General features: G+C 39.6%; 2 protein-coding genes across 3 annotated transcripts; one reads left to right on the top strand and one right to left on the bottom strand.

Annotated features, from left to right (window-relative positions):
* The first annotated feature begins 3,424 nt into the window (after positions 1-3,424).
* LOC105038214 (uncharacterized) lies at positions 3,425-4,934 on the top strand. 2 transcript variants are annotated; one of them, XM_010913939.4, is made up of 2 exons: positions 3,425-3,698; positions 3,790-4,934. In XM_010913939.4, exon 2 carries the CDS (start codon positions 3,808-3,810, stop codon positions 4,768-4,770), a length of 963 nt encoding a protein of 320 aa, XP_010912241.1. In that variant the 5' UTR covers positions 3,425-3,698; positions 3,790-3,807; the 3' UTR covers positions 4,771-4,934. The 2 variants fall into 2 exon arrangements, with proteins under 2 accessions (XP_010912241.1, XP_029118353.1); XM_029262520.2 differs by having other exon boundaries at positions 3,437-3,550.
* A 7,014-nt stretch (positions 4,935-11,948) lies between these two features.
* On the bottom strand, positions 11,949-13,548 carry LOC105038215 (uncharacterized). The gene is made up of 4 exons (XM_010913940.4): positions 13,137-13,548; positions 12,628-12,738; positions 12,415-12,495; positions 11,949-12,266 (listed from the first exon to the last, which is right to left on the bottom strand). The coding sequence occupies exons 1-4, from the start codon at positions 13,383-13,385 to the stop codon at positions 12,192-12,194; spliced, it is 516 nt and encodes a 171-aa protein (XP_010912242.1). The 5' UTR covers positions 13,386-13,548; the 3' UTR covers positions 11,949-12,191.
* Between the last annotated feature and the right edge of the window lie 3,719 nt (positions 13,549-17,267).

Raw genomic sequence — 17,267 nt, forward strand, 5'->3', positions numbered from 1 at the left:
GGGATGAGAAAAGAGCTTTTCTTCTTTGGCTCCAACGAACTCTTCGTTATCTCCGACGATCATTGAATATGGAAAGACTCCTGGAGAAAAATCGATAGCACCTCCGTAAAAAAATAATAGAAGTGAACAGTTACTGCGGTCAAAAATCTTTTATAGACAAATCAATGATTCAAATTAACTAACCTTGTTGTCGATCTATGACATTTGGCATGAATCCAACGGCTTTGTCAGGGGACGGTTCGATGCACCTTCATCAGATTTGGCCACATCAGACTAATCTGTGATTGGACTGATGGATTAATCAAATGCTAACAAGTGGCACATACCTATTTGATATTTTCAAAAATACTTTTTCAGATAATGATAGTGGAAAGATCTGACGAATCATTCTCAGAAAGGCCTGCACGTCTCTTTATTTTCAGCCAAATAATAAAATTTGATATTATCAAGGTACGGCACATTTATTTCTAACGGCGGAAATTGATGGATGTTTCTACTTCCTATGTCTGATCTGATAATTACCATCTCAGATATAGAAAGTGGGAGACAAAGTATTAATACTAGTGTACTAAACCGTCTCATACCACGTGGCATCATCACATAAGATCACTGAATTACTAATCTTAAAGTATAGAGTTGCAGTAAATTAACTTACTGACAAGTGAGTAATGAAATCGAATTTTTATCGATCTACAGGAAGGTACATCGGGAATATGTATATCTGAAACATCAGGGTTCCAAATAAGTTAATGATCGAACTCCTCTCGTGCGCATCGATCTATAACCGATGTCAACTCCTATATTATTTATAAGAATTATCTTGTGGAGTTTATCTAAGATCTCTATAATTAAAGCTACAGTTGGCTACTATCTCATACATAGCTGGTAGCTACAGCTAAGTATGACCTTACTTCCAACTAATATAGATAGCTATATTCTAACTCACTTACAATTGGCTCTAACCGCCTAACAAACTCTTTTAACGGCCTAACAAATTCTGTAACGACCTCATTCACCTCCAACGGCCTCTTTAGCCCCTCTATAAATAGAGGGTCAGAGATCCTCTGAAGGCAAGTTCTAAGCTCTAACTAGAGTGAGACTTTGCTAATGAAAACTTTGTCAATTTTTGAATAAGGACTTTAGTTCCTATAAAATCTAATTTATCTGGTTTTACACAAAGCCTCTTCTTACTCTACTACTCTTTTCCACCACTTGTTCTCGGGCTCAAGATTAATTTAAACATCGGAGGGTCAAAAACTGGAGGATCTCCATCAGTTTTTAACTTATTTTGCAGGTTTCTTTGAAAGTGTTCCAGATCGGACTGCGACCGACTTCCAACTCGACTTCGTCTGATCTCTCCATCTTAGATTTTGAGCCTCGCAGCAATAGATAAATTTTGATAGGGATATAGTCTCAACTACAGTAATAGAAATCTAAGTTAATACTATTCATAAAATAGAAAGCTATTGATAAGGCAAGCTAAAATAAATTAAAATGCATCGATAAGTTAGATTGTCAAAGAGTCCTCTAAAGAGTATAATTTTATTTATTTATACTAAATATAATAATTACACTCTGATGATTACCAACCATAACTAGCCTCCTATTTTGGTAGCTGGAAACTAATACTAGTTGTCCTCCCACCATGCACATCCACCAGAATAACTTAACTTTATACGGCCTCTGATACTAGCAATCATACTTAGTTAAAACTCTTATTACATCTTTATTTAGTCTAGTTTATTTTGGTGCAGTCCCAGCCATTCCTATGCATTAGTCTTTGGTGTAATTCCTCTATTAACTCCTATATATTATCCATTTAGTCTTAGCCCCAAGGAATTTCTTCCGAAATCCATTATGCGTATTCTCACTCCACCATATGGTTATTTAGGCATGTGTCTCCCATTTATCAGTTTGAGTAAAGATGTAGTGTAAACAATGCCCTTCACATCCCATTGGTCATCGATTAAATGGTGATGGGATGTACTAGCCATCTGCATATCTAAATTGAAGAGTAGGTATTTGACTCTTCAAATAATCATACCTAAAGAGATTTTGATCCTTCTTAAACTTATTTTTTTTCATTGTATTGGACTTGCGCAGCGATACTTCCTCTCGCATTGTAGCAGCCACATGCTAATATAATATCAATTGTATTTTGAAGGAGCTGCAATCCGATTTCTAAAGATCTCCTAATCACAATGCAATTTCTTTGGAATATAGGACACCATTGTCACCTTCATCTTCCCGACCTTTATCTAGCATTTATCCTCTCTTTTGCAACTTGTCTTTGTTGCCCCTGGATCAGGAGGGATGTTTCTATGCCAGTATCGAACAGCACCTATTTCTGTGCCGGTACCGAACAGCACCTAGAGGACCATGAATGCGTTGGTCTTCAAGTTGGTCAACACCTAAATACTCATAGTAAACATTTTTGAACCTATCTTCTAGTCTAAGATCCCTCGATTCGTTATGGCTCTCGTCTAGCACATTCGGCAAGAGAAGAACTCGCTCATTTTTTAACTAGAAATAGAGCCTTCAAGCTTTGGGAGAGCCCATGCTCAACCAAGCCAGCTGGTGGTCATAGAAGCCTCTGGAATTTGTCCTCCAAACTCGATCCATCTAGCTCTCAGTGATCCCTCCTAACCGCCCGATGTGAGCCTTCATATAGGCAACTCCACCATGTAAATAGCCGCTCATTGAATAAATTTGGAGACCAGGCGTGCTTCCTGGATTTCTCCTTAAAAAAACACTCATGTTTCTTAAATAAATTAAAATTATCAGAATGTTATTTCCGGGGATTCAGATCCTCTCTAGTTAGCATACTGACAGAGAGGACTAGTTTTTAAAAATCGGGCAATCCAAATTTCACCCAGGTGGTCCTGATCATAGTGGACCGACAACTTTATATACACGGTGGCGATTGGGAAACATTCATTCCCTCCTGATCGTGGCCGTCCAAGAGTTTGATGGCCCGACTTCATAGACCGGCCGCCCCAGCCAGCGTGCCGACCAGAGAATGGGTATGGGTTGTATCTTTCGCGCGAAAGAATGATTCACCTTCTTTCGTGCGAATCCACCGGTGAATCGCGCAAATGTTGCTTCCAGATCTGTGCAGCCCGATGAATGGGAGAGAGCAGGATGGGGCACGATCCAAAGGACGACGTCGCGAAAAAATATCAACCCTTCCTTGCGCGAATGATGCAACCCGAACCTCAAAGAACCGCCTTTTTATTTATTTTCAATATTTTTTTTAAAGTGATTCAAAAAACGTATTCTTTTCTTTCTCTTTCGGAGACTCGAGACACTTGCATCGTATACGTGGAATTTTATTTACAACAATAAAACAACAGTAACCCACGCATATCCAGTGTTATCTTGTGCCAAGGACACCATATATACGAACCCCCGCACCACCTGGCCACCGGTCTGGCATCAGTATTCAGTAAAGCTATCGATTTGCGTTTTTCTTAAAAAAAAAAAAAAGAAATCAATTTACTTACCTGCGAAGGAACCTCTTTGTCTCGTAATTCCACGATTACATTGAAAGGTAAAAGGCCAGGATCGTGTTCCATTTCTTGATCGGAAGCCTGCATATATCGATCGACCAACAACTGGAAGCAACTCCATATGATCCCTCTTAACAGAAACCTCCCGTAACCTCAAAAGCGTAAAACGAACGAGTTTAAAGGAAAAAAGTTAGCCTGCCATCTTTGTTTTTCATGGCTGCGTTGGTCTTCTGATCTGATCGATTGCTCCTAATGCCTTCATAATTTGTTTTGTCGGCAGGAGAACCAGGGTCGCGACATGGTTGACCGCGGCGGCAGGGTTGGCGGCGTCTTCGGACCCGGCGAGGAAGGCGGCGGCAGGGTTGGCGGTGTTTACGGATCCGGCGAGGAAGGCGGCGGCAATATTGGGGGTATCTACAGATCCGGAGCAAGAGGGGGCAGCAACATCGGCAGCATCTACACTTCCGACGCCAGAGGGGGTGGCAACGTTGGCGCCACCTATGCACCTGGCGCCAGAGGAGGCGGCAATATAGGCGCCACCTACGCACCTGGCGCCGCAGGCGGCGGCAACATCGGCGCCACCTATGGACTGGGCCCGGCCGGCGGCGGAAACATCGGAGCCACCTCTGGACCTTCCCCGGCCTGCGGCGGCAACGTTGGAGCCATCTATGGACCGGGTGTGGGCGGCAGCGGCGGTGGCAATGTCGGCGCCGTCTATGGGTACGGTGAGGGTACAGGATTGAGCGGCAATGTTGTCGCTATCTATGGACCCGGCGGCGAACAGGGCGGCACCGAACCTGGCGCAGGAGGGGGTAGCGGCTCCGGCGTCATCGACATACCTATAACGGATGCGCACCGCGGAACAGAAGCCGGCGGTGGCGGCGGCGGCGGCGGCGGCGACGTACCTATAACGAGAGGGGGTGGCACCGACGAACCAGGCGCCCAAGGGGACAGTGGCGGTGGCGGCATCAACATACCAATAACAGGAGGAGAACCCGGTACGGAAGGGGGCAGCCGCATCAACATAACTATAACTGGAGGGGAACCCGGTACGGAAGGGGGCAGCAGCGGTGGCGGCATCGACGTACCGGTAACGGGAGAGGGCGACCGCGAGGCAGGAGGGGGCAGCAACGTCGGCGGCGACTACAACGTTCGCGGCAATATAGGAGCCATCTACGAACCTGGTGCGAGGAGCACCGGCGGCAACATCAACGAAATATTCTTACCCGGCCCGGGCAGCCGCGGCAACGATGGTATCTGATGTGACTGGAGACCAGATGGTCGGTAAAGCTAAGAACTATAGATCAGTTATAGGCCTATTGTCTTGGTTCACAAAGGTTTGTGTGTGTGCCGTTGCTTTCCCCTTACTTTGCTTATTGAACGAATAAACAAGTGCTTCTCTTAAATGGGGGGTTTGTTTCTCCACTCTTGATTTACATTTATTCTTTAAATTTGGGTGGGATGGAGGGTGGGGGGGGGTCTAAGATCAGCGACAAGAAGTACATCGATTATGGTCATCGGCACCGTGTCGACATGAGAGGAAAATCAAAGTGCAGTAGATAGGTTCGGAACAGTTGGCGGCTCCAAAGCCACCAGCCAGTCGGCAGGTTGAGAGGGGAGGAAAGGGGGCTTGAATTTTTGAATTCTATCGTACGTTCATGTAGACTGTTTTATCATCACTTATCAGCGATGTTTTTTTTTTTTAACTTAATTATTTTAAATTTTTTTAATTTTATCCTAAACTTTGATTCATTAAAATCAAATTAAAATCAATTTTTTAAATTTTTAAAATATTATAATTTTTTTAACTATTAATTTCATCCGATAACTATTATAAAAATGATTACATGATACATAAGTTGATGCACCATAAAACTATCTAATATGAAATCTTAAATTTTTTTTTTATAATTCAGATTTTAATTTTTTTCTCTTTTTATTTTTTTTGTAACTAGAATTTTTATTTTCTATTTCTTTCTATTTTTTTCCCATCATTTTTTTTTCTAAAACATCCATTATCGGCACCTCCTTTTATCCCATCGCTAGCTCTATATTCTCTACTATGTCTCTCTCCTAATCACCATCAAGATCACTTCCACTGTCATCACAAAATTTTACTACTAGTGTGCTCGGAGCAGGATCTCCCTAGAGAGAGAAGACAAAAAATGCATTATAGTAGGTTGAGTACCCTAGAGTACTGTGCATAGTGATCACGCATGCATACATTAAAATATTAAAAAAAATAAATAAATTTTAAAAATATTTAAATAATTTAGATAAATATCATATAATTATTTTTTTTTTTATAGACACCTCGCTGTATGCACAGCACGGTGTGGTAGGCTTGCTTTTATGGTACCAACGACCAGGCACCGTTCTCTAACTGGGCAGCAGGTTGCATCTTCCACGGGAAAGAAGAATTCACGTTGCTCCGCGTGAGTCTGCCAGTGGATCACCTACCTCACAGCTCTCGAAGCACTCCGAACTCTTCATCCGCCTGCACAGATCTGAAAGTGAGCAGTAGATGATCCAACGGCGGATTTGCTCGAAGGAACGAGAATCCATGATAAGCTTTTCCAAGGTTAATTTAAAGGTTCGGAAGGCTTTAACAACAAGACAACAAGCGCCGAAAGGTGATATGCTCCTTCTGGACTCTCTAACGTGGTTTGATTCATTTTATGATTTGCTTATTGATATCTTAAGATGGCCGTTATTCATATATTGATAATTCCAAGTTGAATTATAGAACATGCGCTACATCCTGGATACAACTTTTCTCTCTCTCTTTTTTCTGAACGAGTATATGCATCTATTTTGGATGAAAAATCAAGATATGGTCCAAAACAAAAATTATAAGTCATTCCAGTTGAATAATACACGTAATGATATCATATGCATGTACGTGTCTATGGTATGTTTGTAACTTTAGACATTCCTATGATATAATCTTATTTTTAGCTTTTTTATGTGGTTGTTCCAATCTGGGTCAAGGGAAACTACAAAACTAAATGGCAGAGTGGATAGAAGAGAATCTACCTTGCCGGCCGCTTGTGCCCTCTTCTTTTGAACCTTAATATGGTGGCTGGCATCGATCCCTTGATTTAAAAAGCTCGATTCTATGCGTGCGTTCCACTACCAACCCCACATTCCTGAAAGGACGCTCCCCCAACCTTTATTCTCCTTCGTGGCCCTCTTTTACCCACCGCAAAAGTGATTGCCACGAAATTTTTTTATCACTGAGTGACTTTAACCAACCTCTCGGTAATCTCCGTCATCAAAAAGGAAAAAAAAAACTCTTTCCTATGTCCTACCATTCATGTTGGAACTAATGAGCTATGTCCTAATAATGTAGCCTATCTTTTTGATGAATCTTTTATGTTATTGTCTTCTTCTCTTTTGTTTTAATATATCTTTTGATTGGTGTGTTTTGGAGAACCGAGCCTTTCCCTTATCTAAGAGATCGGAAACCACTAGCATTTAAATCTATTAATGCAACCAATCACTGAGTAACCAAGGAAAAGCGCACATTTTTATTTTGTACATAGTAAAATCTCGAAAACAATCTTGGCATAATTATAATATTATTTCATTATAATATACATATCATAGATTTGGAATGCGAAATTTAGCTGGTTGACAAAAAGCTGCATACATCTGACCCACAATGATGGTACAAACCTTATTGATTGAAGTGTCCTGAAATCTTAAAATGAAAAAAAATCTCACATCCACATTCGTCCACTGTGTGAAAATAGTAGGATACAAATCTTCTTTAGGCATGATTAAAACATATAAAATCAAGACATCAATGATAACAGGCCACACCTTGCCAATAAATGGATTAAAGTAATAAGAAGGTAGAAAAAAATAACCAACAATGATGGATGACAATTCTTGGGGAGAAAATCTATTTGAAATCGCAATAGATCAACCTGAGTAGGTGAATTTGATGCTTGAAAACCTGGCAATGCAACCTCTCTTTAAAGAGAGCAAGAATACCTACCTCCCTAATGAATTCTTTCTTCCTTTAGTCACTTTCTTTCTCTTCCTTTCAGCTAAGAAAAAACCCTAAACCTTTTTCCAAGTCACTTTTTACCTCTCTTGATGTGCTAGAGAGGGATTTTAGGGGTAGCCAAAAGAAGGCATATTCCAAACCATCAAAGTTAACCTAAAAAATGAGCCTAACATTCTGCATGAGTCCTGCATAACCTGAGGATGGACATTGCAATAGCATATTTGGACTAATACTAGAAGTGAGATTTGGACTTTCATAATGTTGCAAAATCCCAATAAATGGCAACAATGCTCAAGTTCAAGTAAGATTAAGAACGGTGAAGACAAGTTGATGATATCTAGTTAGTTTAATATTGTTGCGGTGTAGAAGAAAGGGCATCATTAGTCTCACATTGGTTGGAGTCAAAAGAAAATCTAGCTTATATAGGAAGGGACTGTCCTTCCCACGTAAGGTGCCTTTTAAGAGACAAAATCACGAGGCTCTAAATGATCAAGGCCCATTGAAGCCCAAAGATGGTCATGAGCCAAAGCGGACAATACCTCGTGTGTCGAGCCGTGAGCCATTGACTGCAACATTGGCGCTAGAAGGAGAGCCTCACCCTCTATGAACTGTGGGGCTCCTCTCCTTTCACCTAAACTCCCACAGATTCTCCCTTGACTGGGGGACTATGTTGTGGTGTAAAAGAAAGGGCATCATTAGTCCCATATTAATTAAAATTAAAAGAGAATCTAGCTTATATTGGAAGGGATTATCTTTCCCATGTGAGGCCCCTTTTAAGGAGCAAAACTGTGAGGCTCTTGACTGCAACATTGACGCTAAAAGGAAGGCATCACCCTCAATGGACTGTGGGGCTCCTTTCGCCTAAACACCACTTTGTGGGAGTACATAGATACAATCTGTAAGAGTACATAGATTCTTCCTTAACTGGAGGGCTATGTTGTGGTGTAGAAGAAAGGATATCATTAGTCCCATATTGATTGGAGTCGAGAGAGAATCTTGCTTATATAGAAAGGGACCATCCTTCCTACGTGAGGCGCTTTTTAAAGGACAAAATCATGAGACTCTAAATGACCAAGGCCCAATAAAGTCCAAAGATGGTCATGAGCCAAAACGGACAATACTTTTCGTGTCGAGCCGTGAGTCCTTGACTGCAATAAGTATAGATAAGCATGATAGATTAATTGGGATATCATTGTAGGCAGATCTCTAAAAAACCTACAATAGGTTGGAGATCATATACTCATGAAAGTATAATTGCAAAGGCAAATTCTCCAATTACTTGCTAGAGGCATCATGATTATAAGAGAATGAATTTTGTTGACTTTTGGGTTTGTGATTTGCTAAAAGTTGAGCTACAACATGCCCACGTAGAGGGGTGTTTGATAGATGATGTTTGATGGCTTGGAATGACAATGAAATCTAAGAATCTTAATTACAAGCATGCTTCTCTTTCAAGCAAATACACCTCTCATAAAATCTACATGTTAATTAATAATTATATATGTATTAAGTTTATTTCAAACAAAATTGTCTATTAGTTTAATAGGTAAAGTTAGTAAAATCTATTATATTGATGAGAAAAAGGCTTACATCCTCTCTCTCTCTCTCTCTCTCTCTCTCTCTCTCTCTCTCTCTCTCGATTTTCAACCAGGCTTTCATTTTTGACTTAGTTCTAAAAGGTTTGAGTTAAGCTTTGTATGTGAAAAACCATCACTTAACCTGGTTATCAAAGAATTTGGGTTAAATTTTTTGAACAAAAAATTAACATTGCTATTGTCACCAATAGATCATCCCGGTGGATTTTTAGATGCACTCTAGCATGGTTTGACAACAACTAAGAGTTTTGGTATCGATAATTCAGAATTTGGATCTTCTGTGATGTGTGTTTTGCACTATAAAGGGCTATATAATCCTTGTTAGTTGTTACATCATCTAATCATGGAGATGGATTGTGAGCCAAAGTATGGATCACTCTATCAACGGATCACGAAAATGGATAGCTGTCAAACATGATGCATCATGCTGGGTGACAAACATGCATTGGACTGAATCCTTGTCACTTTTCAACAAAATCAAGAACTCTCCCAAGTTGGAGCATCCCCATTGGGAGAGAGAAGAAAGAGGGCATCAATTTTGCTCCTCGCCTCCTCTCCTCTCCACCCCATTCCTTTCTTATAGTTTCCTTATTCTTCTATCCCCTACTTCCTTTCTCATGGTTGCCTATGGTGGTAGCTAGACTTAGAGGTGGAGATATTGCAGATGCTCGGAATAGCCCGAACTTGACCATGTTCATATATTGTTAAAATCATTTGGATAGGAATATCTAAGAGTACATGTACACATATAAGTACACACATCAAGACACATGTATACATATATTGGCCATCGAGTAAAAAGCATCTATCTTTCCTGTTTGAGTCACAACACAATCATCTGTTGTTTAGGAGATCTCTGCCACTTCAAATCATTGCCTGAAAATGAACTTCTGGAAATCAAAGTATTAAAATATCGGTTAAAGCAAATATTTATAAAGCAGGTTGCCAAGAGAATAAAAGCTCTATCCACCTTGCTGCTTCTTTCCACAATAACTGACCCTTTGTCATCAACCATATATAAATGTAAAAAAGTGTGCATTAGCAACATAAAAGTAACGTTAATATTAAGGCAACATCTTGTGGAACCTCCATAATGGTTCATCAACAAACTATATTTCTCTGGACATATACTGACCTCTCGACGAAATACATGTTTAGGATTTTGCTTTTGTCCGTTTTGATTTATCCACCAGCATGTGGATACGGGCACTTGCAACTAGCCATTTGTTGAATTTCTTTTATGCTTAACTACCATGTCTCAAAAGCCAATTTCCATTTATTCAACTATCTCTCTTTTTTTTTTTTTTTTTTTGTTTCTGTGCCCTGTTCAGGTACGATTGTGATTTTATTTTACTAAGATTTATATGAAAACACATGTGGAAGGGCTTGATTAGTTGGACACGACAGTTGAAAGCAGACTTGCCATTAGATCGAAACTACCCCTGCAATACCTTTGAAGAAGCCAATGTTAATTTAGATCACTGGTACGGCATCGGCAAAAGCTTTGAATGGCTGGTGATAACGGATCGTGTTCTGATGCAATAGATGCAACCAGATATGATAAAGATGATCAACGGACTTTCAACTCCTCCAACCCCTCCATCCTTCAAACATTTATTAAAACATTGCAAAAATAGTTTCACATAAAAGACATGGGTGCGCTGTCCTACTTCCTCGGCATCAAAGTGACTCGCACTCAGGAGAAAATTTTTCTTACTCAAAGCAAATACATTAGGGATCTTCTCACCCGCACTGACATAGCTCGGTTGCAAGCCCATCAAGTCACCATTGTTAGTGAAGAAACTGGATGCTTCTGGCACTGCTCTATCTGACCCCCACAAATACAGGAGCATTGTTGGCGCTTTACAGTACGTGATGCTCACACGTCCCGATATTGCATTCTCTGTGAATCAAGCATGCCAGAATATGCATCGGCCCACTGAACAACACATGACTGTATTGAAACGGATCCTTCATTTTCTAAGAGGCACCATCCAATAAAGTTAAGTTTTCGTCCAGGCCCACTGCAACTCTCAGCATAATGTGATGCGGAGTGGGCAAGTTACCCCGTCGATCGGTGGTCTACAATTGGTTTATGCATCTTTCTCGGCCGTAATCCAATCTCATGGAGCATAAGAAAACAACCCATTGTCTCGCGTTCGTCAACTGAAACCAAGTACATAAGCCTTGCTCACACTGCCACTGAAGTCTACTGGCTTTGCTCAATGTTTTGAGAACTTGGTATCCCACTTGCCATGCGTCCTGTGATCTGGTGTGATAATGTGTCCGCTATTGCTTTAACACATAATCCTGTCTTCTATGCCCGAACTAAACACATAGAGGTCGACTATCACTATGTCCGCAAACTAGTCAGCCGGCAGCTGCTTGACATCCGCTTCACTTCTTCAGCCGATCAGGTAGCAGATATATTCACAAAAGGTCTTCATTGCAGCAGGGTACAATTTTTTCAAGCCAAGCTGGGTCTTCGGGTGCTTTGCTTGAGGGAAGATGATAACGGATCGTGTTCTGATGCAACAAATGCAACCAGATATGACAAGGATGATCAACAGACTTTCAACTTCTCCATCACCTCGTCCTTATCCTCTCAATCCTTTCCCATATTATCATATTCTGTTGTAATGTAATCCAAGAGAATCGAGGACTGTTGAGTATTTATTGTAACTAACTGATTTTATGTTAATATATACCTCTCTGCTGGGAAGAAGCAGAGCACTCTATTTTTCGGCCTCTTATATTCATTTTGTTTCACCACCTTCTTAGCTGGTGCCACATTATGTAATAATACACATTTAGAGATTAAGGTTTCCATAAAACAGGCAAGGAAATCTTTTCATGAATACATGGAAAGGTTGCTATAGTTTTCTTTACAATTACAGACTTGTGTGGAGAGCAAGTCCCTACCTAAATCATCAAAAAGCACTCAGCAAACCAAAGCAACATAACAAAACAAACAATAATTTCATGTCCCAATCAAAAACACCAGTGGAATCTACAATCATCTGAAATAAAAATCACACGGGTCTGGCTCCTTGGTAGCACCAGCAGATTGGCTTAGCAAAGAGAGTCTATTGTTTTGCTCAACTCCTCCAGTTTTTTCATCCTTAGTCGTTCGCTTTCGCTGACCAGCTGATCAGACATCAGGCATACGTACAAGTGAATGAGCATAGACATTTATCAATTTAGATGACTACAGACTCTGTACATGAAAAATTCACCTCCTACTATTTAGTAACAGATCACCATATGACTGATAGAAAAGGAAAGATATAGTCACCTCCATTAATTTATTGATTAATTGAGCCTTCTCCTTGTTCTTCTCATTGAATGCCTCAAGAGCTTCTTTGTACTCCTTTTCCTATATGAATAAGAGCATCCAGGTCCTAAGTCTGTTAAGCTTAATGGTCTTAAGTGACAAAACATTTGGATTGATGAATAAATTATGTCACTCGTTTTAGATTATCCTACATGTTATAAGTATGTAATCCACCTTTTTCAGGCAGCTTTGTCCAAGAGGCTTTAGATCACGGTTGACTGCATCGATTTTTTTGCGTACAGCTGCAACTTCCTTTCTTTTCGGATCCGCCATTGCTTCAAGTTCCTACCAGAATTTCAAGTGATTCTAAATATGACTGCGTGATGATTTAAATGCAGAAATATTAGTCTTATAGGAAGATATTGCATCAGCAAATTAAACTCTTTTTCACCAGATAACTTGGAATATAAAATTTTTCTGAAGTCTTAGTATTAGCATGCCAGTTAGGTATGTGATTGGTGCTAGAATATGGGAAAATTTTTACAAATCCGATTTGATAATGCAGACAAAAGGTGAGATACTGCATCCTTATATTGTTTTAAAAATCTAAGGTAATAATCGGATTGGCAAACTAATATTAAAAAAGAAAGCCTGTAAGCAAATCATCAACCTAAAAACTAGATTTTAGGTGCCACCATTTAAGAAGGTATATCTTGCAACTTGTTGGTTGTTGATCAACTTACTTCCCGGATCTCTGCCAAGCGCTTGGTTTCTTCTTCCACCCTTCCCAGTTGAGCAAACACCTTCTCTCTGACCTCCATTTTCTTCTTCTCAATCTGTTCTTCCTTTGCTCGGAATTCGGAGAGAGCTGACCTTGATGTCTCATCGTCTTCTCGTTCTTCCTTCGTTGGGCTGTTTCTGACACTCTGGCTGGAGTTCCTGGTACGCAGAATTTGCTGCTGCTGCTCCCATGTCTGCGTTGGATTCTGCATTTCTTCCTCTACCAAAAGTTCTAAAGCTCTCCTCCTTTCCTCAGAATCCTACAAACTTCTGTTCTCTATTTTCTTCCTCTTTGTATAGACTGGTTTGTTTTCTCCTGTTGAATGGATTTCTAAGCAAGGAAACCTTTTCGATGGTGTCACGCAAGTCAGTTTCTTGTGATGTACATATATAAAGGACAAGGCTTCAAGGGCGACATAGCAACTATTATTTGTTCATGTTCAATTAAAATTTAGGTAATTGATCCAGTCTAAGTTAATAATTTGTTAAGATGGTTATTTTCATAAGTTGGTATGTTGGCTATGTCGTTAAGTTGGTAAGATCACCTTCCTTTTTTGTCCCTTAATACAATTCGAATTTGGTGACAGATTTTCTATGCCTGACCTTTTACATGATAATCCTATATTTTTCTCCCTTTTTCTAAAAATCGTGGAAGTACGGCAATTTTTTTATTGGGAGGTCTAAAGGAATATTGGGTAGATACTGTGTCCATGCGAAAAAAGGGTGCTTAGAGATGAAGCTTTGATGTGGAGTAGAAAGGAAGTGGGCTCACCTGAACTGTGGAGAACAGAGCCGTAGGGACCAAGACAAAGATGAGGGATGCTACGTATCAGCTACCTTTGATAACTAATGACTGGCTTCCAAGATGAACATGATATCACACCTTACCCTTTTTCTCTCCCTCCTTTTCCCATTTCACTTTGAGCATATATCCCTTTCTACAATCCGGTGAAGCTAGGTTTGCTTGTATCATAGTTTTCTATCAAGAAATCCTCTTGGGTTTTCAACATCTATTTTTATCCAAGTTCTCATGCTGACTTTTTATTAATTTCTGAGTCCCGTTTCATCATATATTTTTTTTCGAACCGTTCATTGAGTGAAGGGTTCAGCTTTGTCTATTTTACTTGTGGTATCCTCACATTCCTCCTATAGTACTAATCCAAAAGTATCCGTTACAAATATTGGGTATATTGCAATATCGATCTTTTAAAATTAAAATTCCTTTTTGCCAGTGTGATGAGTCAATAAAAGGCAAAAAAAAAAAAAAGATATCTTTCTTGGCGTTGTATTCTTAATATACGCCTTCTTTCATCCATGGAAATAGACACCAGAAACATCGACTATTCTGTCCCATAACATAAAAAATTTAAAATAGATAAAAATCTGCTATATATGGGGTACTGATGCCATTTTTTGCGTGGGGCTGCACACGAGCATATGTAAACACCGTTCAAAGTCTTCATGCCATCAAGTTGTCCATGTACAGATGGCTTTTATGGATTTGGGGGCTTATGAACAGTGTATCTCACGTGCTTATATGCAGCATTCTTGGCAAATTGGCATTGCACCGCGTCATGATTCCGACCAATCATGACTGCCATGGATCCATGCCATAAATCTCTATAAAAGAAGAGGAGGAAAATTCTAGGGAGGCATGTTTAAAGATATAGAGGGTCTATTCTTGAGCAATGTTTCAACAAAGGACGTTCTTCCAATAGAACAAACCCTTACCATAATCTTCATTTCCATGCGATAATGATTATCATGACTCTTATTTATTTATTTATTTGAGTTTTTGATAACGATTATTACGATCGTCATTAATTAAAATGGTATCATAATGAAAAAAATAACAGAGAACGGCCTTATCATCCAAATCATCCTTTACTGTGAAAAATCATTGTTTTCCATTCATACAAACTTTTCCGAAGGTTTATTATGAGAATAGTTCCAACACAGGTGATAGCCATGCATATAGTGGTTCCATATGCAAGGGTTTGAAATTATTATAACTAGGTGGTGGCAAAAGTTGACTTGACCCGAAGCCCCGACCTGACCTCAACCTGCTTGGATGTGCCTATGGTTATGCATGCATCAAATGATTTTAGTTCATGTTGGTGTGAGTCAAGCTTTTCGATCCAAGTATGTGCTATGGCTTTGAACTGATTTGCATCAGGAGATTAGGGTTGTGTCTGGATTGAGACCATACTGAGTTCGGCAATGACAATAGCAAAGAACCATAGCACAAAGCGAGATGCTAATTAACATGGTACATCTCTCTCTCTCTCTCTGTGTGTGTGTGTGTGTGTGCACGCGCGCGCGCGTGTGCGTGTGGCTGGCCGGCTTTTGCACGCTCAATACCAACCCACTGGAGCAGTATTTATGCCATAGCTACGAGTATATATTCCACTGCTATCAGCAGCTAGCCATGAATGGCAATATATATAACCATGTTGACAGCTTGTTCCACTTGTGCTGACTTGATTGCTCTTTGACCCTACCGCTGTCTTCACTTTAACACAGATGTGATATCATGTTGGTTGATATCATGAGCAGCAGCACTCTAGCTACTGTATAGCTACAGCCTCCCCACTCTCTGGATTTGGAAATGGAGCATCACGTGCCCATGGCCATGGTTCCATACATCTGCCTGCTGCTTGGCGCTTGCAGTTGAAGCAAGGCTTTTTATTGGTATACTGATACTGATACCACGTACAGCATCATTTTACAATATTTTTTGAAGAAAAGCAACGAGCTTGCCATCTGATGCCATTGACAACAAATGTCTCTTTTGGTTCTCAATTTGGAATTAAGTTCGATTATTGAGTATGGACCCGGATTCACATGAATATTTTGATAGGTATTTGCCATGTTAACATCAAAGGGAAATGCTCGAGTAGCATCTATGCTGACATTTTAGCCATGGCTCTACTTGTTATATGTCAACATCATGCTGAGTTTCAGACGTTTATGGCAGTGTTCCTACCTGAAGTCGCAAGAAGGTTTTAGCATCCATATGTTCTATGAACAACAAAAATCAAATGTATTGCCTACTTAAGACACAAGAAAATGCACAATATTGGGGGTTGAGTGGGAAGAAGGAAGGCCAGAATACAAGCTTCATGGGGAGGTGGTGTTTAAGACATAAAGAAGAGATATATAAAGAGGACTTTCAAGACTTTTCTTTACATCATTTCACGCTTTATGTGTCAAATTTGTTATTTGTTAAAGATAAACTTGTTGTCTTATGTATTAAGTAATCAAAAAAAAAAAAAAAATCTTCCGTTTAATACTGTTCCAAAAATAAGTTGGCCCCTGAAGCAGCGTACGAACATGACTTGTTTCGAGAAAAATGAAACAGCTGCCCTTGGCATGGCGTGGAAGGGGAGATGTCAACGTTAAACAAAAAGAAGAGATTACTAATTCTACACGTTTAAAATCCAGTGAAAGATTTTCCAATTGCTTTTCCTCCGGAAATTGGTGAGATGTCAACGTTAAACAGAAATGTGAGCCTACTAATTACGTCATTTGTCTCCTAAAATATATTCTAGTATTTTATGCATGCTGGAGCATTTGGAATTCCAAAGAAAGCTTCCACCACATCTTTATATGAAGTCGATAAGCAAAATCGTGTGACATTTTAAAATTTTTGTTGACAATATAAAGCAATGAAGAATGGCACTCTATTAGGGTGAATCAAGAAAGCAATCTAGCTAGTCGATCCCTTTTGTTATTTTTCTTTCTTACCTAGGGACACCATTAAGCATTCATCATCTCAGCTAGGGCAACAAACTTGTTGCTTTGCAAAATAGGAAATATAGAATATGCCTTGAATAGGTTTTTAATATATGCAAAAATTTCGACTCTTGAGATCGTTAATGCATTACAAAAAATAAAGGCTTTAGAAATGTTCCAGCAATGTTTTAAAATATATGTAAACCATTTTCATAAGCTTCTAGAAATATTATTTGTCCGTTAGCTATAGCCACGTGCTTAAAAATGATTAGAAATGTTATTTATATATATTGGGCTGCAAGTTATGTAAGAAAACAAGCATGGAAAAGTTCAACTAATTTATCAAGAGTTCTTTTTAA

The sequence above is a fragment of the Elaeis guineensis genome, chromosome 1 (genome assembly GCF_000442705.2).
Source record: "Elaeis guineensis isolate ETL-2024a chromosome 1, EG11, whole genome shotgun sequence".
Lineage (NCBI taxonomy): Eukaryota > Viridiplantae > Streptophyta > Magnoliopsida > Arecales > Arecaceae > Elaeis > Elaeis guineensis.

Bases quoted from the DNA above. Each gene is read 5' to 3' on its own strand.
- LOC105038214 (XM_010913939.4), top strand. From the start codon at position 3,808: ATGGTTGACCGCGGCGGCAGGGTTGGCGGCGTCTTCGGACCCGGCGAG.
- LOC105038215 (XM_010913940.4), bottom strand. From the start codon at position 13,385: ATGCAGAATCCAACGCAGACATGGGAGCAGCAGCAGCAAATTCTGCGT. The intron at 12,496-12,627 runs GTGGATTACATA...TTATTCATATAG, and splicing joins GACAAAGCTGCCTGAAAAAG to GAAAAGGAGTACAAAGAAGC. The intron at 12,267-12,414 runs GTGACTATATCT...ATGTCTGATCAG, and splicing joins TAATCAATAAATTAATGGAG to CTGGTCAGCGAAAGCGAACG.